Below are 27,860 nucleotides of genomic sequence, written 5' to 3' on the forward strand. Positions count from 1 at the left end.
TGAGGCACCCTTCCCTGGCACCTTCCACATGTGTTGGACTGCAACTCCCATCACTCCAGCCAGAATGAATTTCCTGTCCCTTCAGTCTTTCAGAGGAAAACTTCTGTTGAACTTCTGCTTGTCAGGCTACTGTTTAAAAAGGTGCTCGTCTGTTGGGCAAGAGTCCCGTACCTTTAACAATTGGTGTCAAAGGGGACAGGGCCCCCGCAGCCGAGAGCGGCCCCAGATGAGAGAAGCAGGAGCAAACTCCGGCTTATTCCTGTAGTCACGGTGGTGCGATGATTCAAGGGAGCTTAAGTTACAAAACTGCACATGCTCAGAGCATTTCTTTTATCCGGGTTAGCCAAAGCTCTAACTTACAGGGAATTAAGGGGGAGAGAATTATTAGTTGTGCGCTTTACTACGGAAGTAATACACAACATTCGCTAAAGGGAAAGCCCACGAGGTCCAGGGTCTAAAATTGCCTAGCTGCACCACTGCTTGGGGCGACGCGAGTCGTGGCCCAACACGTCTGGAGGGGACCAGCTTTGGGGAGGCTGCTTTAAAGCCGGCCGCCGCCCTAAGCCACAGGTGGTGAATTTCCACCATGCAAGCCGCGCACGCCGCCTCCACCCCGCGGCCGCCCCCCTCAGCCCCCGGGGAGCGCGCCTCGGGAGGTCGCGCGCGCGCGCGCGCTCTCCGCGGCCGCCCCACGTGGCCTCCACCCACCCGCACACCCCTCTCGGCCACGCCCTCCGGCGAGGGAGGGAGGGAGGGAGCGGCCGGGACGCCGCTGTTTAGAGCTGGCGGAGAGACGCGGCCGCTCCCGCAGGGGCGAGCAGAAGGGAAACCCGGAGAGCCAGCGGCAGCCGCCCAGCGAGCCCAGGAGCGAAGCGGCAGCCCCGGAAAGGTAAGCGGGAGCCTTGGAGGACTGCTCGTGCCCTACCCGGCTGCCCATTCATCTTTCCCTCCGTCTGCGCCGCTCGCTTTCTCCCTCTCTTGTCTTGACTTGATCGCTCCGCTCTCTGTCTTGCTGGTGCTGTGTGCACTTTATTCACCTCTCTCGACTGAATCCAGCCCACGCCTTCCTCACCTATGAGGGGAAAGGGGTCCTTTCCTGGCACCTTTAAGGGATTAAACGGCTTCTTATGGCATAAAGTTGAGGCACAGTACGTCCATTCTCCTTGAAGGAAACTCTTTTACAACAACAACAACAACAAAACATTTGTTGTAAGATAGTAACACGGCTTCCCCCTTGGAATCTGTACCCTAATCTAGGTACGTCCCTAGCCTCTTACTTCATTTTCAGTTCTAGCTCGTCTGTCTAATCTACTTTATATTTTTCATTCTCTCTCCCCCTACCTACCTACCTACCTCTCTCCCCACCTTATCTCTACCTGTTTTTCTCTCTCCCCCTACCTACCTACCTACCTACCTAACCTCTCTCCCCACCTTATCGCTACCTGTTTTTCTCTCTCCCCCTACCTACCTCTCTCCCCACCTTATCTCTACCTGTTTTTCTTTCTCCACCTACCTACCTACCTAACCCCTCTCCCCACCTTATTGCTACCTGTTTTTCTCTCCCCCTACCTATCTCTCTCCCCACCTTATCTCTACCTGTTTTTCTCTCTCCCCCTACCTAACCTCTCTCCCCACCTTATCGCTACCTGTTTTTCTCTCTCCCCCTACCTACCTCTCTCCCCACCTTATCTCTACCTGTTTTTCTTTCTCCACCTACCTACCTACCTAACCCCTCTCCCCACCTTATTGCTACCTGTTTTTCTCTCCCCCTACCTATCTCTCTCCCCACCTTATCTCTACCTGTTTTTCTCTCTCCCCCTACCTACCTACCTACCTACCTACCACTCTCTCACACCCTTATCTCTCTCTCTCTACCTGTTTCTCTCTTTTTCTCCCCTACCTACCTCTCCTGTCTCTCTCCTTATCTCTCTACCTGTTTATCTCTTCCTCTTCCCCCACCTCTCTCTCACTCCTTATCTCTGTCTCTACCTGTTTATCTCTCTCCCCCTACCTGTCTACCTACCTCTCACTCACTCCCCCCTTATCTTTCTCTAACAGCCTACCTACCTTATTCCTCTCCCTAGTCTCAAATCCTTCAAGCAGAAATACCAGATACTCAGTGCCTGCCTGCCTTATCTTGCTCTCTTGCTCGCTCCATGACAGAGTACTCTTCCAGGATGTCCCATCCCACTATCCTTCCTCCACACAAGTCAGGGGGCTCCCAATAGCTAATCTCAGCCCCACGCAATTTGCAGCCCCCTCCTCCCGCTTGCCTCAACCCCAGCCATGTCTGCAGATCTGCCCCGTCCCAGCTAGCCGCAGCTGCCCATTGCTGTGCTGTTCTTCTTCTAGTCCCTCCAAAAGGGCCCCTTTTCTGGTGCTGTTTATACTGTGGACATTCCACTGCCTTCAGGATGGATGGACTGATGGTGAACAGATGGGTGGCTCCAGATAGAAAGCCTGTCCCTAGTTCTCGTGCCCAAGCCAGGATCATGGCAAGGAAGGGCGAGTGAGGGCATTTGGCAGCAGGGGCTGTGTATGTGTGTCCAGGAGAGAGACAGATAGGACCGGGTGGGGGGGGAAGTAAACAGGCTTGTGGGGTGGTGGGGGAAGTAAACAGGCTTGTGGGGTGGTGGGGGAAGTAAACAGGCTTGTGGGGTGGTGGGAGAAGTAAACAGGCTTGTGGGGCGGCGGGGGAAGTAAACAGGCTTGTAGGGCATCAGCCCAGCCCTTTGCCGTTTTTCCTTCCTGTGAGCACATGATTTACTTCTCCACAGAGACATAAGCCAGAAACGCCATCCCTGGCCTCTTGCTCTCCCTTGGGGTGCGAACACTTATTTGGAAAGGGATTAACTCCTCTTTCCCTGCCCTGCAGCGACAGCCTCACAAGGGAGCAGGCCAGCGCAGGAGGGAAAGCAGTCCAGAAAAGGCACAGGAAGCTGATGTAAAGCTAGGGGTGCAGAACCTCTGGCCCACTGGGTTTCCCAATCTGTCTGTCTGGGGTTCTCCACATGGCCACACCCCCTTCCCTTGCCCCTGCCCCCTTTCACTTGACAGCCAGTTGTTTGGTAGTTTTCCGGCTTTTGCGTGTGTGTGCATTTTTCCATTCTAAAAGGTCAAGATGTTTCCCTTAAGGCTCAGTCAGTGATAATAAGACCTCTAAGCTAAAATAGGCTGGTATTTTTTTTTTTTTATGTTTTGGCCCTGGCCCATTTTGCTGTTGTCCCCATCCAGTGCGGGAATGCGGCCCCCAAGAGCTGTTCCAATGTGGAATTTGGCCCTTGGGTTGAAAGAGGTTCAACGCCCCGTCATAAAGAGGCAGAGGAGCCTCACTGGACCTCCGTAGCCTCCCAAATGGGATATCAATGCACAGTGTTATTCCCATAGATCAGCCTCCCCTGTCTGCTGCCCTCCAGGTGTCTTGGGCTACAACTTCCAGTATGCCAAGCTGGCATGGCCTTGGGGAAGGCTGCCATAGATTATTATCCAGGACTGCTGATTTCAAAGGTCTTGATCTGTTCCCACCCACCCCTGCTGACAAGCTGGGGGTACACACAATACCCTTCACCGCTACCCCTCAGTGTGCTATGCGCTGCAAGCCACAGTGCACCGTGAGCAGGGAGCTGCCAGTGCACTGCAGAGAAATGTCTCCAGAGCTGATCTCGCTAGATCAGGGGTAGGCAGAGAAAGTAGGACTCCAGATGTTTGGGAGTTCAATTCCCTGCATTCCTGACTATTATACATCCTGCAAGAGCATCCAAAATAGACCCACAAAATAAAAGAGAAATGTCTCAGGATGCTGAAACAAATATTTTATTTGTTAGAAAGCCCAACTTATTTCAGCCTGTTTGTATTTTAAGGGTTCTTCAGGGGGTTATAAAAAGTCTGCAGAAATTCCTATAATATCTCCTACTAAAATTAACGGGTGACTCCTGGCAGGGGCTTCTGGGAGTTGAGGTCCAAAACAGCTGGAGATCGACCTTCTGCCCCACCCCTTCTCTAGATGTCCTGAGCAAGCGAGCCAGGCTGCATGCTAGGGTTGGCAACCCCTTTCTGTGTGTACGTATGTATTTCTTCAAGGCCTAGGGCAGGGTCTTCAACAGCCCTGCGCCCCAAGTTTCTTGTATCAGGAGGTGCCAGGGATTGACCCTTGGACCTTCTGCATGCAAGAGCCAGCATGGTGTGTTGTAGATATGGTTGGGCTAGGACTGGGCAGACCTGGGTTCAAATCCTCACTCAGGCATGGAAATGGCTGAGTGACCTTGGACCAGGCACTCACTTTCTCGGCTTAACCTTTTTGTGGTTGGCTTGGGAATGCTGGGAGCTGTAGGACTTCTTTCTGTCTAAATATGCATAGGATTACGGCTTAATAAATAATAGCCTCTACCTCTGGTCCTTCCACACAGAGGGGATTCAGGAGGAAGTTGTGTCTGAGTTGTGCTTGTGTGTCTGACCCCAGTGGTCATGGTACTTTCTCCTGGAAGTAACAGTGTGCGCGCGTGTGCGTGTGTGTGTGTATATATATATATATATATATATTCACATATGCATACATCACAGTGTTTGGTCTATCTAGCCAAGTCTAGTCTAGTCAATTTGACTCATGGCAGAAAACAAAACAAAAACACCCTCTCCCAGCTGCCCGCTATAGTCAGTAGTTAGTCCGCACCTTCACCCTAAGGCAGAATGAAGGTCATGCCCAATGAATCTTCCAGAAGGAATTGGAAGCTCTGCGTCTGTGGTGTGTGTATGTGTGTGTGTCAGCCAGTGGGGTGTTGTCGGAATCAGCTGCATGACTTTCCATGTTCACTACTTGTGGTAGTCTGGGCTGCCCTTGAGTGAGGAAGAAAATCAAACAAGAGGATTGTTTTTATTTAAAGCATTCTTTTATCCCACTCTTCAGCTGAAAAGACTCGCAGATGAATTTGAAAAACTCAAGACATTCCCCACACTCAGCCTTATAATCTAAAAGACATGACACAAAAAAGGAAAAAGGGAGGAGGAGGGAGGAGGGAAAAAGTAAACTCAAGCACCATTTCTGAAGAGATTCCATGTTTGTAAAAAAACCAGCTGGGGTGGAAACAGGCTCAGACAGCCTGATTGAAATGGCTACTGCTAAGTGATAGATGATGAGAGGAGGAACCAAAGGCAGCTGATCTCTTGTTTAGATGGAGGTGGGAAACCATTCCTGACCTCAGCTGTCCACAATGGAGGGACCAGGATATCAACATTAAAGCTGCTTTATACCTCTGTTAGACCATTGATCCATTTATCTGTCTTAAATCTCCCATCCTTGAGCTGAGTGGTGGGAGATTCAGGACAGATGAAAGGAAGCCTCTTCTAAGATGTTGCTTCACATCTGCACTTCTAAGTATGTGTTCAAAATAATTTTGAATATTCTAAAATCTGTTGGTCAGTTAATTGAGGAGGGGGCTTTTTAGTCCCTCCAAATGTTTTGAAATCATTTTGGGAGCAATCTGAGGGGGCATAGGATAATTTGGATCCCTGATCTGAGGTCAGAGTCAGCCCTCTGACCTTGGAGGGGGGAATCAGAGATCCAACCCCCTCTCCCTCGCAGCTGACAGAGAAAGAACTGCACTGGCTGCCTCTCCAAGATCAGGAACCCAACCTCAGAGAGGGGTAAAAGGGGGCATTTTGGTGGTTGGGGAGGAGAGCAGAGAGGCCAGGATACATGCTCTCCTGAGGCCTTTCTACCCTCCTTCCCTCCTTCTCTGAAACATCCCAGCTAAAAAAGTCCGTCTAGTGAAAAATGCATGGTGGGAGGATGGATCATCTCTGCCTACCCAGCATAGGATGCCTCCAAGTTCAGGGCCTTATGATCATCAAGGGTGCTACCCATTGGATTTTGCCCTTAATCCAACTGATTAATTGACCAAACCCTGCAGTCCAAATTATTATCCCCATATTGGGAATAAGGTGGGGGCAGGAGGAGAGTGCTGAGGCTCGGAGAACGGTGGCTTGTCTAACTACACCCGGTGAATTCATAGCTTTGGCTGGATTTGTACTGGAATCTCTGGCCTGTCAGTGCTCTCCCGTAGCCATTATAGTACAGCAGCTCATGGATGGGCAGAAGCTTCTGCTCCAGCTGGGGATTAGATGAACTACTCTTGTAACTTTAAGAATTGGTGCCTGAGCTTGTTTGTTTTCCTCTTCTCTCCCTATCCCCCCCCCCCCCCGCCGCCGCCCCTGGCTTTTGAGTTGTGTCTGTGTGACCCTGTGGGCAGGGATTGTCTTGTTTTTATTGACTGTATGGAAGCCACTCCTGGAGCCTTTTTGGCTGAAGAGCAGGGTATGAATGTTTTGCACTAGAGCTAACTATGGTTTGGCAGGGGTGGAGTGGATGGCAGCTGGATGGAGGGGAAGTGAGACCAAAAAGTGATGGGTTGTGTGTTACAAGTGGGTTTTACATCATACTGTTGCAGTGTGCAGAGCGCCTGTTCCGGGTTCCAGCTAGCCATGCCCTTTTCCATGATACTCCATTCCAAGCCCCTCCACTCCACACACACCCCGGTTGTCCTCCCTTCCAATTGCCACTGAGCATGCACAGTCCTCATTGAGCGGTTTTTGTGTCCCACTCCCACCATAGAGAATTTTTCTCTAAATATTTTTTGTTGTTTATTCGTTCAGTTGCTTCCGACTCCTTGTGACTTAATGGACCAGCCCACGCCAGAGCTTCCTGTCGGCCGTCGGACCTGGGAGTCCCATCTTCCGATGGTATACCGACATATATCTGGTTGTACTGATCCATTTAGTTTTCACGGCAAGAATACTGGGGTGGGTTGCTGTTACCTTCCCCAGGGATCGTATTTAGTCTGACCTCTCTGCCATGACCTTCCCGTCTTGGGTGTCCCTTCACGGTTTAGCTCATGACGTTATTGAGGTGCTCAAGCTCCAGCACCACAGCAAGGTAACGATCTCCTTTGCTGGAGAAAATATATTTTGTACTTTTGTATTGTTTGTACTTCAGCAAAATGTGGGGTTTCCCCAAGCCTGCTAAGACTTTTGTCTTGTGCATGGATGGTGCTGTTTTGGCTATGTAAGGATCCATGCTTGGAGAATGAGTTTGCTAGGATTATTTATTTTAACCGTTTACATGCCACCTTTCAGGTACACAGCCCCCTAAAGCAATTTACAAAAGATATTAAAGGCACAATCCTATGCATGTTTAGACAAAAAAGAAGCCCTACAACTCTCAACATTCCACAGCCAGCATGGGGAATGTTGGGCTTTGGCTTTTGGGCAGTATAGAAATGTTGAGTGGTATAGAAATGGCTGGCTGAGGAATGCTGGATGTTGGAGGACTTTTTTCTGTCTAAGCATGCATAGGATTGTGCCCTTAAACAATGAAACCTCTGTACAAATTACTGAGGAAGGCTAGCAATGGAACACATTTAAAAGCAAAATAAAGCTATCAGTCAGGAACTAAAATGCACTAAAAGTCCAGGAGAAGAAAGTTCTGGGTTTGATGTCATAACGGAGTCAAAGCTCAGTGACCCTTTCTGGGGAACATGTTCCATAGGCAGGTGCCACAACGGAGAAGGCCCTGTCCCAGACTCACCTCAGATGGTGGAGAGAACAGGAAAGGGCTTCTGATGAGGATCTTAATACCAGGCAGGTTTGTAAGGGGAAAAAGACAGTCTTGCTTTGGAGATTTTATGGGAGATGGAAGGCAAAACTGCCTCCTCAAGGTTGGGTGGTGAACATTTGAGGAAAATGTTTGGGTGGGATACGCTTACTAAATTCTTAATCATGAAGTGACTGAGATTCCCCCCGCATCTGTTCTTTTAAAAGCCAAGATGCATGTTGCTCCAAACAGTGGCAAACCGTGCCCACTAGCCCTGTTTTTAGGGTGGCCACTTCCGAATCGCCGAAAAAGAGGGCATGCATCACCAATAAAGGGCCAAAGAGGGCATCAATTTGCATAAAACTACATAAGCTAATTTATATGTATAGATGAAAATTCAGAAATAATTATTGTAATTTAAATAGAAATACATACGTAGTGTGGAAGATTGTGCTCATCACCTGGACAGCAGACCAAGCAGCCACCCAGGTCACCTGGTCACAATTTGCTTTCTTGCTTACATTTCTATACTGCCCAATAGCCAAAGCTCTCTTGGCAGTTCACAAAGATTAAAACCCTAAAATGCAACCCTATACCCTAAAAGCTGTTCCTTCTAATGGTTCTTTATCTTTAAACCAAACTTGGATTGGACAGCCCTTCAAATAGAGGAAGTCTTCCCAAGTGCTGGAGAAAGTGTAATGAATTAGGCAAATTTTTTCCCATGTGGTGGTCATGTTTGACAATCCACCAGTTTTGGCAAAGGTGCTTAAGGAAGCTGCTTTAATCACAGATCAAGTTATTCATATCTCCTCAATGATGGGTTTACTCTCATCATATGACAATGAAAACAAGCATCTAAAAAACAAAGCTCTTCTGACATTCTTTTGGGTAGCAGCTAGCATGGAAATAGCAAGGAGTTGAAAAAGCACTCACGGTCCAACTATTCAACAGTGGAGACTCAGATTATGGTTGATAGCTCTAATGGAAAAGTTGACCAACACACAAAGGGCATACAGAAATAGGAAAGAAAGGGATAACTTCAGCATCTCTACACCAGCCTAAAATCCTGCATTTAAAATGGGGCTTTCTGCTTCCATTTTAAATGCAGGATCACAACAACTCCCTTTTTCATGTGCTTCTTCTCCCCTCACACTCTTCCCCCCTCCTTCTCCCCGTATCTGAGTCTTCCATTATCTTTCATTGATCTCGCTCCCCTTCTTGCCGCTTTGACTCTTTTCATGGAAACTGAAGCGGAACACAACTGGGTAATTTGATAGCTCATTATCTGTGATCTATTTAGAAACAGAACAAGGGGCATTTAGTGCGGGAGATGCCTTGGACGATCACGGCGTCATGTAAAGAGCCCGCAAACTTCCATGAAGGAGCAATCTCAAATGCAGGATAAAAGCTCTGTGTGAAGGAGCCCTTGGTGGGATTTTATAAACTTTATGATACAGCAAAAAGAGTTAAATCAGCCACCACAATCACACGGTCTTTTATGGAAAGATTTACTGGGTTAACAGACAATAAACTGATAAAGGTCAGATCAGACAGCAACACAATTGTATGATCAAGATAAAGATGTATGGATGTTCGTATTGATATCTCACATTGCTAAGTTATTTCATGTATTGTTAAATTTGAAAAACCAATGTAAGTATATGAAAAAAAAAATAGAGGAAGCCTTCAAAATAGAAGACAGTTCTCTGGCAGCACTTCAAATAGAGGACTGATTTCTGTAAAAGAGGACACATGGCAACCCCTGGTGCCACCAAGGTGCACTTTGTAAATGGGTGCTGAAAATGCCCCCAGCTGCTGCGCGTACTTCGTGTGTGGGGGAAATATTAGGAGAGAAAAAACAGTGAATTGGCCTTCTTTTTTCTAGGGGGTGAGGAAAAACCCCCTTCAGGCATTTAACTCTCACCAAATTTTTCCGCTCTCCTACACAGAGAGGGCCTGACTATCTGATACAGATTGAGGAGCTGGCATAGATTATCCATCTGTGCAACCAGTATTGTTTCAAGGCTGGAACCAGGCCTGAAACCAGACTGGGTGTAGACACGTGGAGTAGGAGGGGGGCTGGTTTTGTGTTGAGAGGGATTGCATGTCAAACACATGCTCAGCCGTGAAACTTCCTCCCAGTGTCAGCTCCGAGTTTTTAAGAGCCTTTCGGCAAGGCACCCTCGATGGGCCAGGGAGCCAGGGAGTAAGTAAGTAGGGCATCTATTGCTCCTCCTTCTCATCACTGCCGCCATCTGGGCCAGAGTGAGAGGCAGGTGAACAAGCAGTGGTGAAGAGGAAGAGCAACTCCAGGGAGCTCTTTTCAGTGGGCCCCCCTCTGGGGCGTGGGACCACCTCGGCAAGTGCCCAACCATGCCTGCCCTAGATGCCGGCCCTCCATCCTCTCTCAGCAGCCTTCGTCACATTCCTTTCTCTCTCTCTCTCAGCCTCCCTTAGTTCCCTGGAAAAGCTAGAAACAAGGGAAGTGATACTAATAATGGGTGGGTGGATGAATGGGTACAGATGAATACAATTCCTCTCAACATGCCTTTCTGTCTTTGATGCCAAGATATGGCCAAATGATTTTTAATGAGTTTTTGTCAAACATTTTGTTTTGCCTTGGACAATTTCCAAGCACGAGAGCAAATGGATGGGTTTTGCTGCAGGCTAGGAGAACCGGGGGCCATTGTCTGAGTCAGGGGAGGGAGAAGTGCAGAGACTGGGTGGGTAGCTTGGTCAGTGCTGATATTCGCAGCTTAATTTAACAAGGGGCATAGCCCTGAAGTCAGAGGCAGGTGCATGAAGACAAAAATGCCTCTGAGTGTGGACAGAGCGTCATTAAGTTCTCCCTCTTCCATGCACATTTGGGGTTAGGAAGCAAGAAATAGGCCCTGCAATATTGCAGTGTTCCCATTCAGCCTTCTAGCCAGTCATACCCTTTCCCAAGATACTGTGTTCCATCCCCCGGTTTTCTGGTTTCCCCCCAACACTCAGTCAGCATTCTGTGGTCACTGAGCATGCTCAGTCCTTGTTTTTAAGTGTCCCTGTCCCTAGCGGGGGTTTTTTTATATCCCCTAAAGATGTCTTTTGTATTTCTGCAAACCCCAGAACCGGCTGATAACTCCCTCTGGTGCATGCATGGTGCTGTTTTAGCTTCATAAGCAAAATGAACACTCACCACCTGAACATAAGAAAAAGAGGGAGTGGTGATGGCACCTTTCTGTTTCAGAAAATAATCACCATTAAGCCCCCCCCCGCCCCTCCTTCTTCCCCTAAGCCATTCCCACTACATTTTATCAGGTTCCATCAACAGCCAACACAGTATATATTTCATGGGTGGGCAGAAGGTAGATCTCCAGGTGTTTTGGACTTCCAATCCCATAAGCCAGCATGGCCAATGTTCAGGGATGCTGGGAGTTTAAGTCCAAACAACTGGAGATCTGCCTTCTGCACACCCCATTCATCCCTTGTTGTTCTTGCCCCTGCTGTCCTATTCACTTTCCACTGTCACGTTGTAAACTGTAAGCTCCTTGGGGGCAAGGTCCTGTCTTTGGTAATATAACATGATATGTAATAAATAATAAATAAATGTAGTAGTTTTACAACACAGTTGTCGGCAGATTACTCAGAAGTAAGTCTGGGCATTATGGGAGTCATAGTCCAACCCCCCTGGAGGGACAAGTCTGCAGAAAGCTGAATTAATGCCTCTCCTTTCTGCCCAGTCTCTGTTTTCCTTCCCTTCTGAAACACCTTCTTTTGGCATTCTCCCCTTTCCTCTCATTTTTCAGGACCACTCCCCTTTCTAACCAACCCCCCCCCCCAACCCTCATCGGCTACCTTTTTAGGCCCCTGCATCCTCTATTGCTGGGCCCCTTTACTACTTCTGCCCTATTATTGTTTCTTCCTGCCATGACCAAATCCAGATACCATGTGGGATCAGAGCAGCCCAGTCCATGACAGTGACAGACCTTTCAGCCTGGTCCACCTCTCCATGACATAAGGGAAGCCCAACCAATTAGAATAGTCATCACCAGAAAAACCTCTTTGTGCATTAAGATAGCATAGCTCTCCCTTTCAGATAGGGGTGGGCAACGTGTGATTCTCCAGGTGTTTTGGCCTATAACTTCCTCACCATTGGCTATGCTGGTTAGGGCTGATGGCAGTTGTGGTCCTCCAGAAGCTTTGGCCTACAAGTGGCCCACCCATGCTTTAGAATGTGATGCATGCTTCCCTGGGTCCTGGCTTCTCCCCATCTCCCTTCTGGCACCTTGCTAGGTCCTCAGTGGCTGGTTACCCCACATTCAACATAAATAGATTTAAATCAAATAGGCCCCTAAGCCTTTCTCTTTTTCCGCACAGATGCTGAGCCCCCTCCAGAAATGTGGCTCCGAAGGCTGCCTCTTAGATTGTGACTTCCTGCCCTGGCACCAGAGCAACCTCCGCAAGCGACAGCAGAGCTGCGAGGAGTCGGGGCCCGGCAACGAACACGAAGGGCAGAACCAGGAGAAACCAGGTCTCCCGAGCATCCACCTAGAGGTTCCGGAGGTGGCCAGCTGCCCCCAGCCCCCGTTACAAGACCATGGAGGGGTGTGGCGATCCCGCAGCGAGGGGCGTTTGGACCAAAAGGGGGCACCGTGCCAAGGGGAAACTGAGGTGGTGGACAAAACAGGAAGCGGGTGGAGTTTGCCTTCCCCCAAGTCTTTGCGGAAAGAGCGGCGCCTGAGAGGGAGAGTTGCAGCAGCGAAGCAGCACTTGCGGAATCTCTTTGGAGGATCAAATAAAGTCAGTGGACGTACCAGCTTCTCCTAGCTCTAGTGCCATATTTCCAGTCCTTGACTATGGATTGTCTTCCTTCTCTTCCTCCCCATGCCCCCACCCGCTTCCATGAAAAACACAAGCCCAGATTTTTTTTTAATAGCGTGCTTGTATAAATATTTTAGTGTCTTTGTTCCCAATGGTTTTAATCTTTGGAATTTCCTGTAGTGAAAAATGTATCCCAAGGCTAAATAGAAAGTTGATAATTATCAAGGAAGGGTTATGGCAGAGGGCCTGGGAGCCAGGACTCCTGGGTTCTCTGCGGTGGAAGCAGAGACTAATGAACTACGTGGAGGATCTGGGAGGCAAATTTCGCTGAGAATAGATGGGTGTCTGTCTAGTTGTAGAGATGGATGAATGTGTCTGTTTTGCTTTATATAAGGCTCACGTTTTTTCCAATCACAAATTTGTTCCATCCCATTTCCACATCAGTTCGCGGATTCTTTATTTTTAAGTCCATGTGAAATTTGTAAGCATTTTTGTACAGAATTTTCCCTAATACCCATATTTTTTGCAAGGATTTTCCCCTAATATATGCCTTTTTGTACATAATTTTCCCTAAAGTATTCAAATTTTGATCAGAGAACTGCATCGCAAAATTTAGGGAAGTGTGAAAGCCGAAGAATAATTGAATTCTGTTTTGCTTATTAGGTTGGGAAGTGGGAATTAGATCAGTTTATATTAAAATACAAACCAAACAAATATATCTCCTCCCTCCCCCAACCCATCCCTCTCTAGCTGGGTTGCATGACTATCTGGCCTTGTTTGCACATAATGCTAAGCCATGGGGTGGCTAGTTGAAATCTGTCTTGTTGTTGTGTCTGGACCCATCCCCACAAACAAACCATGGTTATTAACCAGCTAAAAACCACAAATAGAAGCCATGGTTTGTTGCTGACTTATGAAGTCTGGCTTGTGTAAACCATGGCTTGCTGTGGTGTTGAACCACAAACTATGGTTTATCCCTGGCTTGTTTGCACTCCTGTCCGCCCTGAAACAGAGGCACCTAACAAGAGCAGCCTAAAAATGAAACAGCTCTGAAAGCTGGCAAAATGGGCAGGAGAGAAACAAACCAGAAATAGGGGAAACAAGCTACAGGTTTTTTGTTCGTCTGTGAAACAATTCATAGCTAAAGCAACAAACCATGGTTAACATAAACCATGGGACTGTAGCTCAGTGGTAGAGCACCTGCTTTGCACGCAAAAGGTCCCAGGTTCAACCCTGGCATCTGCAGGTAGGGCTAGGAAGGAATCCTGTCTGAAATCTTGGAGAGCTGCTGCTGGTCAATGTTGACAGTACTGGGCTAGATGAAACCGTGGTCTGACTCAGTATAAGGTAGCTTCCTATGTTCCTATGATGAACAGTTGCCTCTTGTCGTGATGTCATATTGCAGTAATTTCTGGTTTTTACAGGCTTTACCCCTTTCTATGTTATGTTTGGCAGCGAAATAGCATTAGCAGCTGATGTACATCTTCGCTTCCCAGCTCCCAGCACTTATCCGTTTGTTCTGGAGTTTGTTAGCTACGTAGCAGAACAAATAAGTTCTGTGGCAGAGGCTGTGTTTACTCACTTAGAGTGAGCAACTGCAAGACAGAAAGCCTACTAAGCTTTGAAAGTCATTCCCCACACATAAGAATAAGTAGTTTTGATAAGAGGCTATTCCTGGAAATTGGGGAAATCACCTAAATTACAGGAACGTTTTCAAGGCCCTTTTCAACTAGTGCAGGAATTGTCTGAGGTACTATATGAGATCAAGTAAGAAGGGACAAAGGGTACCCAAATGGTTAATTTTAATAGATTAAAATTTCATTTTGTGTTAGGTACTGAAAGAGAGCTTTCCCATAGGGACTGCACTTATGCATAGAGCACACACTGACTTCATGTTACACTATTCTAGCTTAATTTCCTCAATACTTTCCATGGCTCAAACGATAGAAAGAGGGTAGGGCTGCTATTTGCTCTGGGTATCAAGAGGATTCTTGGGTTCTCTATAACAGGGATGGACAGAAGGTAGCTTTCCAAAGTTTTGGACTTCAACTCCCAGAAACCTCTGCCAGCATGGCCAGTAGTCAGGAATGCTGGGAGTCTGAAACATCAGCCAGTCTACTTTCTGCCTATCCCTTCTGTATGAAAGGGATGCAGCCTATCTGGTCCAGTCACAGAGCAAAGAAAAATCTAGATTGACACACAAAGCCTTGGACTTCTGGCTCCCAGTCAAAAGCCAGCGTTTGCCGAACAGGAGCACAATGTGGCTAGGAGGAGTCACTCTACAGGCTCCTTCACACGGAGCTTTTATCCTGCGATTGAGATTGCTCCTTTACAGAAGTTTGCGGGCTCCTTACATGATGCTGTGACCTTGCTGTGACCCTCCAGGGCGTCTCCTGCACTAAATGTCCTTTGTTCCATTTTTAAATAGATCGCAGATAATGAGCTATCAAATTACCCTGTTGTGTTCTGCTTCAGTTTCCTCCGTAAAAAGAGTTAAAGCGGCAAGAAGAGGAGCGAGATCAATGAAAGATAATGGAAGACTGAGATACAGGGAGAAGGAAGGGGAAAGGGGAGGGGGGGAAGAAGCACGTGTAAAGGGAGTCAGTTGTGATCCTGCATTTAAAACGGAAGCAGAAAGCCCCGTTTTAAATGCAGGATTTTAGGCTGGCATAGAAATGCCCTACGCCTGGAACTTTGCCCTGTTTGGTTGCTGCTGTTTACCTCATACATGCTGGCATTCAGTGTATGAGCCTGTGCGGCCAGTCATACCATGGAGCAATGTAAAGCAGTTGCTTTGGTGGTAGATGGCCCAAACCCATTTTGGTGCCTGACGTACGAAGTCCAAAGTCCTCCCACAGTTGTAAGAACATAATTGGGCATTGTGGCTCTTTCACGGTGTCCCCTAAAACTGCTCCTTGAGGAGACCTGTCTAATGGCAAAGCAAGCCCTGTTTCAAAGAGCAGATTCCAGACAGGATCCCCAGGGTCAAGGGTAGGCATGGTGGGGCGCCTGCTGAGGGCCCACACCCAAACAGGGGAAACTGAGAAGAGCCCCCTGGAGCTGCTGCTCCTCTTCACCGCTGCAGCCTGCTTGTTCACCTGCCTCTGGCCAAGTCAACGGTAGTGGTGAAAAGGAGGAGAGGAGATGCTGCAGCCTACTTGCTCGCTGGCTCTCTGCCTAGCAAGCAAGCAAGCAGCCGCAGTGATGAGAAAGAGGATGAGGAACAAATGGAGCTGCTGACTCGTTGAGGGAGGGGGCCCATTGTGGGTGTCTTGCCCAGGGCCTTCAAAACCCTGGAACTAGCACTGAGGGCACCATTTATTCTTGCCTTAAAAAAAATAGTTCCAATCAAAAGCTCTGTTATGGAGAAATGTCCTTTTTTACTTTTGCTTTAAAGTGCATGATATATTTCTATCTAAGGCCAGCCCTGGAGTCTTTTCAACGCCCAGACATCCAGGCTCCTTAGAAGAGAGAGAATGAAAGTTCTGGGACTGAAAGTTCTGGGAATGGAGTGACCCAGGTTCCATGGGAGAGGGGTTGGTCCCATTGGGAGCTTGAGCTCCTGGGTTCTCTGGAACCAAGTGGTGCCTATTGGAAGCCTGAGTGCTGAGGTATTGTGGGTCCTGGATGCTTGGAAACACAGGCCCGATTCAGGTGTGCCATCCCAGGGTTGCATAAATGCGTGAGGATGGGGAGCACGCCGTCCTCTCCCCGCTCCGTTGCTGTTTCCATGTGGAGGGCAAGAGTCTGAAGGAGATCCTCCTCTCTCTGTGGAGGCTTGCCACATGATTTGGAACCCTGGAATCCAGTCCTGGAAGGGATCCCCTACTGTAGGGTGTGGGCAAGCAGTAAATTGGGATCTAATTCACTGGATGATTTTCAGTTGATGGGCAAAAATTTCTACTTCCCAGTTATTTAACAAATGCCCCCGCATGTAGGCTGTTAGAATCCTTCATCTGTTGTAATTTAGATGTAGATTTGTACTTCTGTATGCAGGTCATGGCAGTGTATGACCCTGAGGGTGCAGTATGTAATTCGTTCCACCCCCTGAGCTACCATTTTGCGTTTGGCTCTACCCCCTGTTCCAGTTAGTGGGCTGCAGAGTTCTAGTAAAAAATAAAGTAGATCTTACAAGACTGAAGTCTGTCCATGCCTGCTATGTTTTTGTTTTTGTTTATTAACAACAGCATTTTTCATTTATTTCTTAGGGTGTGGGGGGATTGCCTTTGTTGAGTTATTGCAAAGGACCAATTTTTCCCTTTAAAGATTTAGCAGACCCTAAAGGTTTTGAGACCCTAGACATGTGCCTAATTGGCCTACTTGTAAATCCAGCCCTGCATTCAGTGGGATGCAGTGGATGGACTCCTTGGTCCTGTGGGAGCAGTCAAAGTGGGATCTTGGGCTCCTGGGCCCTTTGGGAGAGGAGTGGGGCATCCCAGAGCTTAGAGTCTTGTTTCTGTATTTCAGTCTCTGGCATCAAGTATGGAATCAGACTTGGGATCAGAATGTGACAGCAGCCAGCAGACACGACAGAGACAAAAACACCGCCGGTGAGTGGGTCAGTGGAGCTTGGCAGTGGAGCACAAAGCTGTGAATAACGAAGGGCGCAATCTCTGGGGAATGCTGGGAGTTGTAGGACTTTCTTCTGTCTAAACATGCAGAGGATTGTGCTCTAAATCCCTTTTTAAAACTCACCTCGCTCCTGGGCTTGCCGGGTAGCTGTAGGCATGTTGCTTTCTCTGAGCCCCCACATTTGCAGTATGGGAATAATTCATGCTGGCCTGCCTTCAGGGCCTGTGTCAAGGGTCAGAATGGTCAGGCACCTGCCGAGGGCCCACACCTCAGTAGAGGGCACACCGACAATGGTCCCCTGCAGTTGTTCTTCCTTTTGGCCATCGCAGCCCTGCTTGTTCACCCACCTCTTGCACTGGCACACACAGCAGGGGTGGTATGAAGGAGGAGCGGTAGATGCCACTGCCTGGCTGCTCATTACCTCTCTGTCTGTCAAGCAAGCAAGTGGGAGCAATGATGAGGAAGAGCAGCAGCTGGTGACAATGTTGATCAGAAGGTAGACCGAGGGAGGGCCCCACTGAGGGTGTCTTGCCCAAGGGCCCTCCATGCCTAGAGCTGGCATTGCCTGCCTTACAAGGTTGTTGTAAAGATGGATGAGAGTGGGAAAAAGTCTCCCCCTCATCTACCTGCCTAATCTTCCTCTTGCCCCATCTTGCAAATCTCTGAGGACCAAAGTACATGTTACATACAAACAAGTATAATTAATGCTTGGTGGCCCCTTTCCCCTTTAAATGCTGCTTTAGGGAGGGATGACTGAAAGCAGCCAGGTCAGGTGTGGGTTTCCCAGCCTGCTGTTTCTCCACTCCAAACATGTCCCCTATGCCCATCCCCTTGAGTCTTTAAGTTTTCATCCGCAAGTTTGTGTCGCAAGTGTGACCGCACTTACAATACAGTGTGCAGTTCTCGGTACTGCACCTAAAAAAAAAAGATCTCTATTGCAGAGCTGGAAAAAGTGCAGAAAAGGCCAACGAAAATGATCAAGGGGCTGGAGCATCTCCCCTACGAGGGAAGGTTGCAACAGCTGGGATTGTTTAGCCTGGAAAAAAGGAGGATAAGGGGAGACATGATAGAGATGTACAAAATTATGTATGGTGTGGAGATGTGGATAGGGAGACATTTTTCTCCCTATCTCAAAATCCTAGAACCTAGGGTCATCCCATGAAACTGATTGGTGGGAGATTCAGGACAAATAAAAGGAAGGACTTGTTCACACAGCGCATAGTCAAACTATGGAATTTGCTCCCAGAAGATGTAGTGATGGCCACCAATTTGGATGGCCTTAAAAGGGGGTTACACAAATCCCTGGAGGAGAAAGCTATCAATGGCTACAAGTCCTGAAAGCTATATGCAACCTCCAGTATCAGAAGCAGTATGCCTATGTACACCAGTTGCTGGGGAACATGGGCAGGAGGGTGCTGTTTCTCTCATGTCCTGCTTGTGGGTTTCCTGCGGGCAGCTGGTTGGCCACTGTGTGAACAGAATGCTGGACTAGCATGGCTCTTATGTTCTTAGGTGTGTAGTTTGGCCTCAGCTGCTTCCTTACTTTTGATATATTTTAATTATTGTTTTAAAGCAGGAGGAATAAAAGAAACTTCCTAAGGCTATGGAGCTCAGGAAATCAGGATATGCACTCTCTAAGGTAATTTAACACTAAGACTTATTCTAATAAGAATAACGCTGTCTGTGTGTGTTTCTTCCTTCATGTTGTTGTGTGTTAGCTGTCCGATTACTGCAAATGGGTTTGGGTTTTTTATGATGTTCTGCTTAAAAGTGTTAACTGACTACAGGCTGCAGTTTCACACACAAAAATGCTCACGTGCCTTCCATGGCTGTGAATGTTCCACTGAATGGAGAAATCACTCAGGGTATGAGGCAGAGTGGTCTGAGGCATGCACACACGTGTGTGTATCTGAGGGAGAGAGCACACTGGCTGTTTTTTAAACCAGAGTGGGCAAAGAGAGATGTGAGTTGGCTGGGAAGGATGACTTGGATTTGAGTTTGAGGGCAGGGCCATAGCACAGTGGTATAGCAACCTCTTTGCACGCAAAAGGTTGCAGCTTCAATTCCTGACATCCCCAGTTAGGGCTGGGAAAGAACCCTGTGTCTGAAACAGTGGAGGGCTGGTGCCAGTGAGGGTGGACAGTTCTGAGCTAGATTGATCAGCGGTCTGACGTGGTCTGGGTCACGCATCACCGAGGAAGAGGACATAGGTTTGCATGAAGTGTGTGTGTGTGTGCGCGCAAGCGCGCGCAAAAAAATATAGACGTAATTACTATAAACAGGAACACAATACATCTCTGCCCAGAGAACATCAGTTATTGGGTGGATTAGAAACATAATAAATACATATCTCACCCTGGACTGTGTCGTCCGGGTGTTAACTCTTGATGGGCAGGTTGAAGGCTCTCTCTGCTTATGGTTCTTTAACTGGACTTGACAGCCCTTCAATGGAGGATGCCTTCAAACAGAGCACATCTATAAAGTAGGCCACATGGCCACACTATCCTATCTTACTATGAAGGTCAAGCACTCAGGAGACTCTGCTGAGCACTGAGTGGTGGGGTGGGGGAGCCATGGGGGTGAGGGGGATCCCTAAAACTTGGGTGAAAGGACTTTCCAGAAGTGGATCCCTTCCTTTTGCAGGAGCAGGTCCTGTATCCACCCATAGTCATTATTTTTAAGTGTGTGTGTGTGTGTGTCTGTCTGTATACACACACACACCCATACCCATGTGCACACACACTGAAATATTATGCAAATCTATGTCCTCTCTCTTGGTGATGAATTTGCTCTCTTTTTGGTGAAGTGTAAGTGGCCACCCAGATGGTGAGTGATTGACAGAAAAGTGAACTTACCAGCAGCCTCTGGCTTGAGTTGGAGCAGCTCCAGTAGTCTGGCAGAATATACTGCTGGATAAATAATTCTGACAGGCCATAGATTTGCAATTTGGACTAATGCACAAGTTAGTGTGGCCCAGGGACCAGCAGACAAACTTGAGGGACGTTTTGTTTGGAACTTCAGTTTGATTGTTGAGGAGATGTGCGCAAGAGATCTTTTTGCCAAGCTGCAGGATGACAAACATGGAATTCTACTCAGTCCCAGGACAAAGAGGAGCACAGAGCATCATAGAATCATAGAATAGTAGGGTTGGAAGGGGCCTACAAGGCCATCAAGTCCAACCTCCTGCTCAATGCAGGAATCCAAGTCAGAGCATCCCTGACAGATGGCTGTCCAGCCTCGTCTTGAATGCCTCCAGTGTGGGAGAGCCCACCACCTCCCTAGGTCATTGGTTCCATTGTTGTATTGCTCTAACAGTCAGGAAGTTTTTCCTGATGTTCATGGGAAATGTGTTTTTTGCATGGTGAGGATGACCTCTTTGGAATTGTTTTGATCCCTTCCCTAGTAAGTGGCTTTACAAAGGGGTTATAGTGTACTGTATTTGGAAGCAACAGCAAGAACAAACAAACAAAATGGAAACTGTTTAGGTTGAAGAAATTCTAGCTTGGATTTGTAAGCATTTGGAGGAGTTGTTATCTTCATGTAAATAAATTCAACCTGGAAGCGAGTCACTGGCTTCGGATAAAGAGGCAAATGTTGTATTTTGTGTTGCAGCAGCTGAGGATCTGAATGGGTAGGGCCAGTGTCAAGGGTCAGCATGGTTGGGCACCTGCCAAGGTCCCTCACCCCAATAGGGGGCCCACTGACAAGAGCCCCCAAACCTGCTCCTCCTTTTCACCACTGCAACCTGCTTGTTCACCTGCCTCTTGCTCTGGCCCAGGCAGTTTTGGTGGTGAGATGGAGGAACAGGAGATGCCATGGCCAAATTGCTCACTGGCTCTCTCTGGTAGCAATGGCGGTGAGAAGATAGACTCATTGAGGTCATTCTGCCCAAGGAACCAGCACTGTGAATGGAAATCACAAAGAGAGAAGGGTTTTTTTTTTAATCTAGAGTGGGGTCGGGGGGATATGGATTAGTGTTGGGAAAATACATTTGTAATAAACTAACAATGGATCTCATTGTATGTTTTAAATTTTTAATCTTCCTTGTTCACCTGCCCATTTACCCTCTTTTTCCAGGAAGAGCTGTAAGGCCATTTAGATCTGGTCTGGAGCCAGACTTTCTTTGTGTGTGGTGGGGGGTTGATGTTGCAAATGCACTATTTGATTACTGAAAATGGGACTAGTGCTATGGTTGACCGATTAGAGCCCAAGATTTGACAGAAGAAGAATGTTAATGTTCCTTTAATGGCTGCAGATGGCCTCCTGAATGGGTGAGTGATTGGCCTGCAGGGGTTGGGTTTGAGACAAGTGCTTGGCAGGTTTTCGCCCATGCGTGTGCATGTGTGTGGGTGACGTTGAGTTGGACGAAGGGGCAGCATCTTGGGGTGCCAGTTATCTCTCTGGGGATCTGATGCGGCATAGCACTAGCAGATCATAGAATAGTAGGGTTAGAAGGGGCCTATAAGACCATCAAGTCCAACCCCCTGCTCTGTGCAGGAATCCAAAGTCCAGCTGCATCTTGAATGCCTCCAGGGTGGGAGAGCCCACCACCTCCCTAGGGAATTGGTTTCATTGTCATATGGCTCAGTCAGGAAGTTTTTCCTGATGTTCAGTTGAAATGTGGCTTCCTGTAACTTGAGCCCATTTTTCCGTGTCCTGCACTCTGGGATGATCCAGAAGAGATCCTGGCCTTCCTCTCTGTGACAACCTTTCAAGTACTTGAAGAGCGCTACCATCTCTCCCCTCTCATACCAGTGCCTGCTGCTGTTTGCCTGCGTTGATGCTCTGCTTGTATATTTTGCAAATAAAGCAAACATACAAAGGCACTGCAAGTCTGCAGTGCTTCATGATCCAAGGACAGCCTTCCCCAACCTGGTGCCCTCCAGATGTGTTGGACTGCAATGGCCATGCTGGCTAGGAAGGATGGGAGTTGCAGTCCAGCACATCTGGAGGGCGCCAAGTTGGGGAAGGCTGCCCAAAGGAATCCAAACTCAGGAGTGCTGCCTCTGGAATTTCTCACTGCTTGGGGAAGTATGGATGCTGTAACAACGTTATTTCTTGGGTGGGCAGACTTCAGGCTTGCAGCATCTGACTTTGCTTTTGACTGGAAGCTCGAAATCTACCAACCAGGGCCTGGTGCAAAAGACAGGCACTTAGAATGAAAGAATACTGAGTGCAGGCATTTGCTTGGGATACCATAACTGAATGGAGCCTACTGTCCTTCCACACCAAAATCTACTCCTGGTGAACATGCGCACACACCGCCACAATTTCCTGCATTTCAGCAGTATAATTTAGAGCAGGGGGAGAGTCAGTGTACAAAGCCCCAAATGATTCAGGACCCAGGTACCTGAAGGACCACTTTCCCCGATACTTCTCCCAAATCCCCAACCCGGGATTTAAGATTGCCTGAGGAGGCTTTGTTTGAGGTACCCTTGAGGAATACGGCCCATGGGGCTGCCACACACGGAAGGGCCTTTTTGATGGTGGCACCCTGCCTGTAGCCATGCTATTTGTCATTTAGGCACCAGTTAAAGACACAGGCTTTGGGGGTATAAGCAAGGGCTTTATTTGTTTTTGACTTGATGATGATTTATTACATTTCTGTACAACCCCATAGCTGGAGCAAGCTGGGCGGTCTACAAAGAGTAGAAATCATTACAAATACATTATACATAGTGTAAAACCATTTACATAAACATACAAACAGGCAGAACATAGAGGGATGACATATATCTAAAAATAATTTTAAACCGTTAACCATAAGATAAATCTGGGACCCCATTAAAAGTTCATCATATGCTGCTGAATCAAGTTAGCATCTGGACGACAAGTTGAGTGGGCTCCCAGATCACCTGGTCATCATGATGGGATTGTATTTCAATTTAAATTACAGCAACAGTGTCTAAATTGTGTTCTATACACACAAATTAACTTGTGCAACTCCTATGCAAAACTCTGTGTTTTTGGGCGATGCGTGGAAGGTCAGATGGCACCCATTGGGCAAAGGCCCCTGCAGCCATTTTCAGCCCCTTCTGCTTCTTTTTTCCTCTTTCAGGCCCACTCCTGAGGAGGCCCAAGAATGGGCTGAATCTCTGGAAAAGTTATTGCTTCATCCATGTAAGTAAGTGTGTGTGTGTGTGGCTAGTCCCTTCTTTGTGTTGGCAGTATCTTTCTCCCAAACTTTGGTTCAGTGCTATGATACAAAACCACAAACCCATACAAATGCTTTCTAATCCAAAACTTATACACCTGTCAAAAAAAGTAATGCAAAAAGACCTATATAAACGAATAGGTTCATTATAATATATCAGTTTCTCATTCTCTCCATATCATGCGAGTGCTCCAAGTATGGAGTTGACAGATGCCTTTAACAGGCTGAAATTCATCATCTACTGAAAAATGGACATGTGTGTTTAGAGCTTAACAGTAGCGACATGAAACATTTAAGCTGCAATCCTACACACACTTACCTGGAAGTAAGCTCCATTGAATACAGTGGAACTTACTTCTGAAAGCAGACCTTGGAGGATGATTCCATTTGCACATGTCCTTAGTTTGCTTGCTTTCCCCTCTTTCTTTTCATGCATCTCCTGGCTGTAGAGAAATGCTTAGAAAAATCTCCATGGCTTACCTTCCCCCTCTCCCTCGCCAAAATATCCCATATTGGTTGATAACCCAAAGCAAGAAAAAAGTGTGTGCAATAATTTGTATAATTCATTCCAAGAATATAATTTGGATTCTTTTTTGGGATGGGGAAATTTCAGAATTTGTAAAAGGAAAGGAGCTTAGGAGAGTCTTTTGGTCTGTTCATCTCATCTTTAGATGGCCGTTCTGCCTTTCACTCTTTCTTGGAGTCAGAATTCAGTGAAGAGAACCTGGACTTTTGGATGGCATGTGAAGAATACCGGAAGCTCCGGGGCTGTGACAAACTCCAAGATAATGCCAGAAAAATCTATGACCAATACATCACCATCCAGGCTCCCAATGAGGTAGGGAAATTCTGAGGATGTCTCCAAAAATCTCTTCACCCTAATTTCTTCTTAACCAGCTTTTAAGGTGGAACCACTGCATTAAGAATCTCCATTTTCAGGTGTTTTTTAAAATTTTGTACTGGGCATGAGGAAATTTTGTACTGGGCACGTGCAATTTGCCACAGTTTTCAATTCATTCATATCTTTCAACCCCTCTGAGTTACCAATGTGTACATGTACATGGATCAAACCGCAAATAAAGCTATCTTGGTGTCATTGTAGAACAAATAAGAATTCTTCTTGTGTGGAGCTTTTACCAATTTGCAGGAGCAGATGTGTGTGCATCAGCCCAAACACTGCATAGAATGATTCTTGATGCAATCGTGTGTATGATCGATCAAGACAGCTTTGTTTTGGGTAGTGTTTTTATCAAGGCCCATGTGTGCTTCAGTGAGGCAGGGAGGGGAATAGATGCTGATGCACTGAATGGTGTGGCAAATCACATGTACTTCTGCTTCAATCCTGAAATAAGTTTTAGAAATTCTCCCAGTTCAGCTGGAATCCAGGAGGAGTGAAAAGCGGATCAGAAAATAGAGGCACAAATGAAAGGAAACCTTTGCATCTCAAGGAAACCCTTGGTCCTGCTTCTGTGCTAGATTTATGGATCCAAAGGGAGAGACCTCCATAGTGGAGGCGGACAAGGGCTACATCTTTCCCCTTGCCCTTCTCTTACTCGGCTGACTTCAATACTGTGCTTCTGTCTGGCTGAGTCTGAAAGCCCCAGGCCATGTTACTGCCTCTCTTGGGATGGAGCTTGCAGGAAACATGGGTGTGCTTCTGGCAGTTCCCCTCCCTGCTTCAAGCTATGGCAGGAGGGTGACAGTAGTTGAGAGTGGAAGGTGATATGACATATTGTCGCCAGTGCTGTAAGAGCACATTCTTTTCTTTGGTCCCACTGTGGCCTCTGGTCGAACAAGTTTTGCAAGGGGGAGGGTTAAGAGCTCCAAGTACCTGCCAAACCCGTTCAGCAGAGCCAGCAGAGGGGTCAGTGTATACACTAAGTGCTACAATGCCTCTTGCGTACTAATCTCTGCTCTCTCAATAACCTACCATATGTCTTCAGCTGAAGTGGTGGACTGACTGGAGGTCATCCAGCCAGCTCAAGCCTACATTCTGTCAGTTGTCTACCCTGCTGTATATGGTAGATAGCCTACGGGTTAATCTGGACTTAATTGTCACTTACTCCCTGCTGTTGCAGCTCTTAGCACCTTAGTGCAACCTTGGCCATGCCTCTAAGTCCTGATCCACAGGCATCTGCTTTCAGAACTCTGGTTCTTTTTCTGCTGCTACACAACTAAGATTTCTCACAGTGTGCCAGGCACTGTACAGATCACAGTAGCAATCCATTTCCTGCCATGTCCGTGATGGCTTGTGCACATCTCATCTTGCAGGTGAACCTCGATTCCCAGACCAGAGATGTCACCAACCGGAATATTTTGCTCCCCACCCGCTCATGCTTCGAACAGGCCCAGAGGCGTATCTTTGGCCTGATGGAGAAGGACTCGTACCCCAGGTTTCTCCGTTCCCTCGTTTACCAAGCCTTGGCACAGCCTAACAGACAGCAGATGAATGGGCCCGTGTAAACCTGCCATATTTGGCCTTCGTTCTGTTGTGGGGTCGACCTAGGAGAGGAAAAACCCTTCTTCGGACTGGAATTCCCTTGCCAGGCTGCTTAGGATGTGTACAGCGAAGAAGAAGCTGGAGAGAGGGATTGACCTTGCTTCCCCGAGGCGAATGTCCAATGCTGGCGAGATGGTGGTCTTGTCACACACGTGCACACAAATATTTTTTGTGGATAAAATAGATCACAGAAAGTTGGAGCGTTGCCCATTTGGCATGGGCAAGTTTCTGTGGACTGGTGTGAAAAAATATTAGAATTCTAGAATCACCGATGGAACTGTGCATATTTTGTGCTTTCATGATCACATCGGAACAAATGAGGCTGCCTTATCCCAGATCAGTTCAGGCTTGGTGTCACTGTGGGGCATCCTTGGGCAGTGGCCAGGGTCTCCGCTGGGCCCACCTTTAAAAAAAAATATTATGGTCAGCACTGGGTGGTAGCTGTTTTAAAATTCTCACCGTGCCCCTGAGATAGTGTTGTCCCAGGTGGGAAATTAAAGCAGGAGCAGTCCAGGGCCAATGGGAAGATCATTGCCACTGGGTGGGCTTGCTGGTGTGTGGGGGAGCCCTGGTGTAGGAGGGGGCCTACCAGAGGGTGCTGTGCCAAACGCTCCCCAAGCCTCAAGCTAGCCATGGGTTAGAGTATTTCTCCATCCAGTCCAGTGTTGTCTGCTCTGACTGGCGTGTCTCTCCTGCGCGTCAGGCAGAGGTCATCCCATTACCTGCGCCTTTTAACTGGAGATGCCAGAAGCTGAACTGGAATCTTCTGCATGCAAATCAGGTGTTGTATGATCCCCTCCCCCTGCCCCCTCAGATCTCACTGTGCAGACATGGAAGTTGGTGTGGTGGGTGGAGTTCATCAGCACGTTGCGGATCTTCCATCCTAAGAGAAGACAGGCTCTATAGAGGGAAAAGTCATCCTTCCTGATGCACACAGCAGGCTTGGAGCTCAGCCTTTCACCCTTTTCAAACCTGTGCAAAGATGTGCCAGTGACTGTGACTTGAACCATGGATCTAGCGTAGCCTTCCCTAACTGGTTGACTTCCAGGTGTTTTGGACTACAACTCCCAGCATTCCTGACCATTGGCCATGCTGGCTGGGACAGATGGAAGTTATATCCAAAACATATGGAGGGCACCAGGTTAGGGGTGCTGGACTAGATGACCTTTGAGTCCCCTTTCAACTCCATGGTATTGTCTGCCGGACTAGTGGCTTCACGCCCAAACCCGCAGTTCCATCAAGTGACCTCAGGGATGCTTGGTTGGAGAATGACTTAGAGGGCACACCAGTCAGAAAGCTAGACAAGGACTCCATTGTCTCTCTCAAACAATAACAGGGTAGCACGGGAAACTCCTGACTCCACCCAGGTCCAGCTGAGTCCAGTGCCACCTAGCACCTAAACCATGTAATGGCACGATCCATACCAAACACACGTGGCAAGTCTGAACTGGAGTCTGGCCACCCACAGCCCCTGCCTAGCCCGAGGATGAAGCCAGCTTGGGTTTATTTTTTGCAAACTTGGAAGGCTTTCAGAACTTTTGCTTGTTAGCTTCCCTCTCAAAATATTTACTTTATGGGAACATCATTACTCAGAGATCCACTAGAGGGTGATGTGTGTCCACTCGTCAAGTTTACAATGGGGTGGAATAGATGGCTCTAATGTCTCTCTAACGTTACACAAGTTACATGGCCAACCCAGTAACACCGGTGTTGCTTGCAGCAGTGTGGATGATGTACAGGCATCTTCAAATACCCATGTACACATCCATGAGAACCTTCGTTGGTAGTCCGTGCACACCTGCTTTCTCATAATGCGTGTAGCTTCCCTCCGTCTCTGGGTTGCTTCACACGGCAAGCTTAGTCACTGCCTATAAACTTACAAGTGTGAAGGAGAAAGGCTATTTGTAAATGCGTACTGGACATGCATTGGGAATGACTATGTGGCCATCGCGGCTTGACTTTGCAGTGTGGGTGTTCCTGAACCTGGGGAGAGTTGGTGGAGATTTTGCCGGTGTGCCACCACCTGGCCAGAGGTGGGAACTACACCCAAGAATCCTCTTTAAAACAATGGGCCACTGCCAGTTATGTGACACTCCGTGCTCTCGATAAAGATTTCCAGGCCTAGTTTGCTCACTGGTTTGAGAGCTAGGAGCAGGGTGGAGAAGCTGTGGAACTCCAGATGCTGTTGCTCTTATCATATGTGACCAGTGACCATGCTGGCTGGGGCTGATGGGACTCGGAGTCCC

The 27,860-nt window shown here is 47.8% G+C and overlaps 1 protein-coding gene across 4 annotated transcripts; it reads left to right on the top strand.

Moving 5' to 3' along the window:
* The first annotated feature begins 774 nt into the window (after positions 1 to 774).
* On the top strand, positions 775 to 27,505 carry LOC146355561 (regulator of G-protein signaling 3-like). Of its 4 annotated transcripts, none has more exons than XM_084840995.1 (8): positions 775 to 889; positions 6,649 to 6,735; positions 11,945 to 12,367; positions 16,856 to 16,938; positions 18,534 to 18,599; positions 23,019 to 23,080; positions 23,786 to 23,952; positions 25,386 to 26,043. In XM_084840995.1, the coding sequence occupies exons 2-8, from the start codon at positions 6,673 to 6,675 to the stop codon at positions 25,575 to 25,577; spliced, it is 1,056 nt and encodes a 351-aa protein (XP_084697121.1). In that variant the 5' UTR covers positions 775 to 889; positions 6,649 to 6,672; the 3' UTR covers positions 25,578 to 26,043. The 4 variants fall into 4 exon arrangements, with proteins under 4 accessions (XP_084697121.1, XP_084697122.1, XP_084697120.1 ...); XM_084840996.1 differs by having other exon boundaries at positions 18,537 to 18,599; positions 25,386 to 26,021; XM_084840994.1 differs by lacking the exon at positions 6,649 to 6,735 and having other exon boundaries at positions 25,386 to 27,505.
* Positions 27,506 to 27,860: the final 355 nt, after the last annotated feature.

This window comes from Heloderma suspectum, chromosome 2 (assembly GCF_057233095.1).
Source record: "Heloderma suspectum isolate Gila_16-S chromosome 2, 16-S_ref, whole genome shotgun sequence".
NCBI lineage: Eukaryota > Metazoa > Chordata > Lepidosauria > Squamata > Helodermatidae > Heloderma > Heloderma suspectum.

Excerpts from the sequence above, each read along its gene's own strand:
- LOC146355561 (XM_084840995.1), top strand. The coding sequence starts at position 6,673 with ATGGACCAGCCCACGCCAGAGCTTCCTGTCGGCCGTCGGACCTGGGAG. Across the intron at positions 18,600-23,018 it reads CAGGATATGCACTCTCTAAG|GCCCACTCCTGAGGAGGCCC; the intron begins GTAATTTAACAC and ends TTCCTCTTTCAG. Across the intron at positions 23,081-23,785 it reads AAAGTTATTGCTTCATCCAT|ATGGCCGTTCTGCCTTTCAC; the intron begins GTAAGTAAGTGT and ends TCTCATCTTTAG.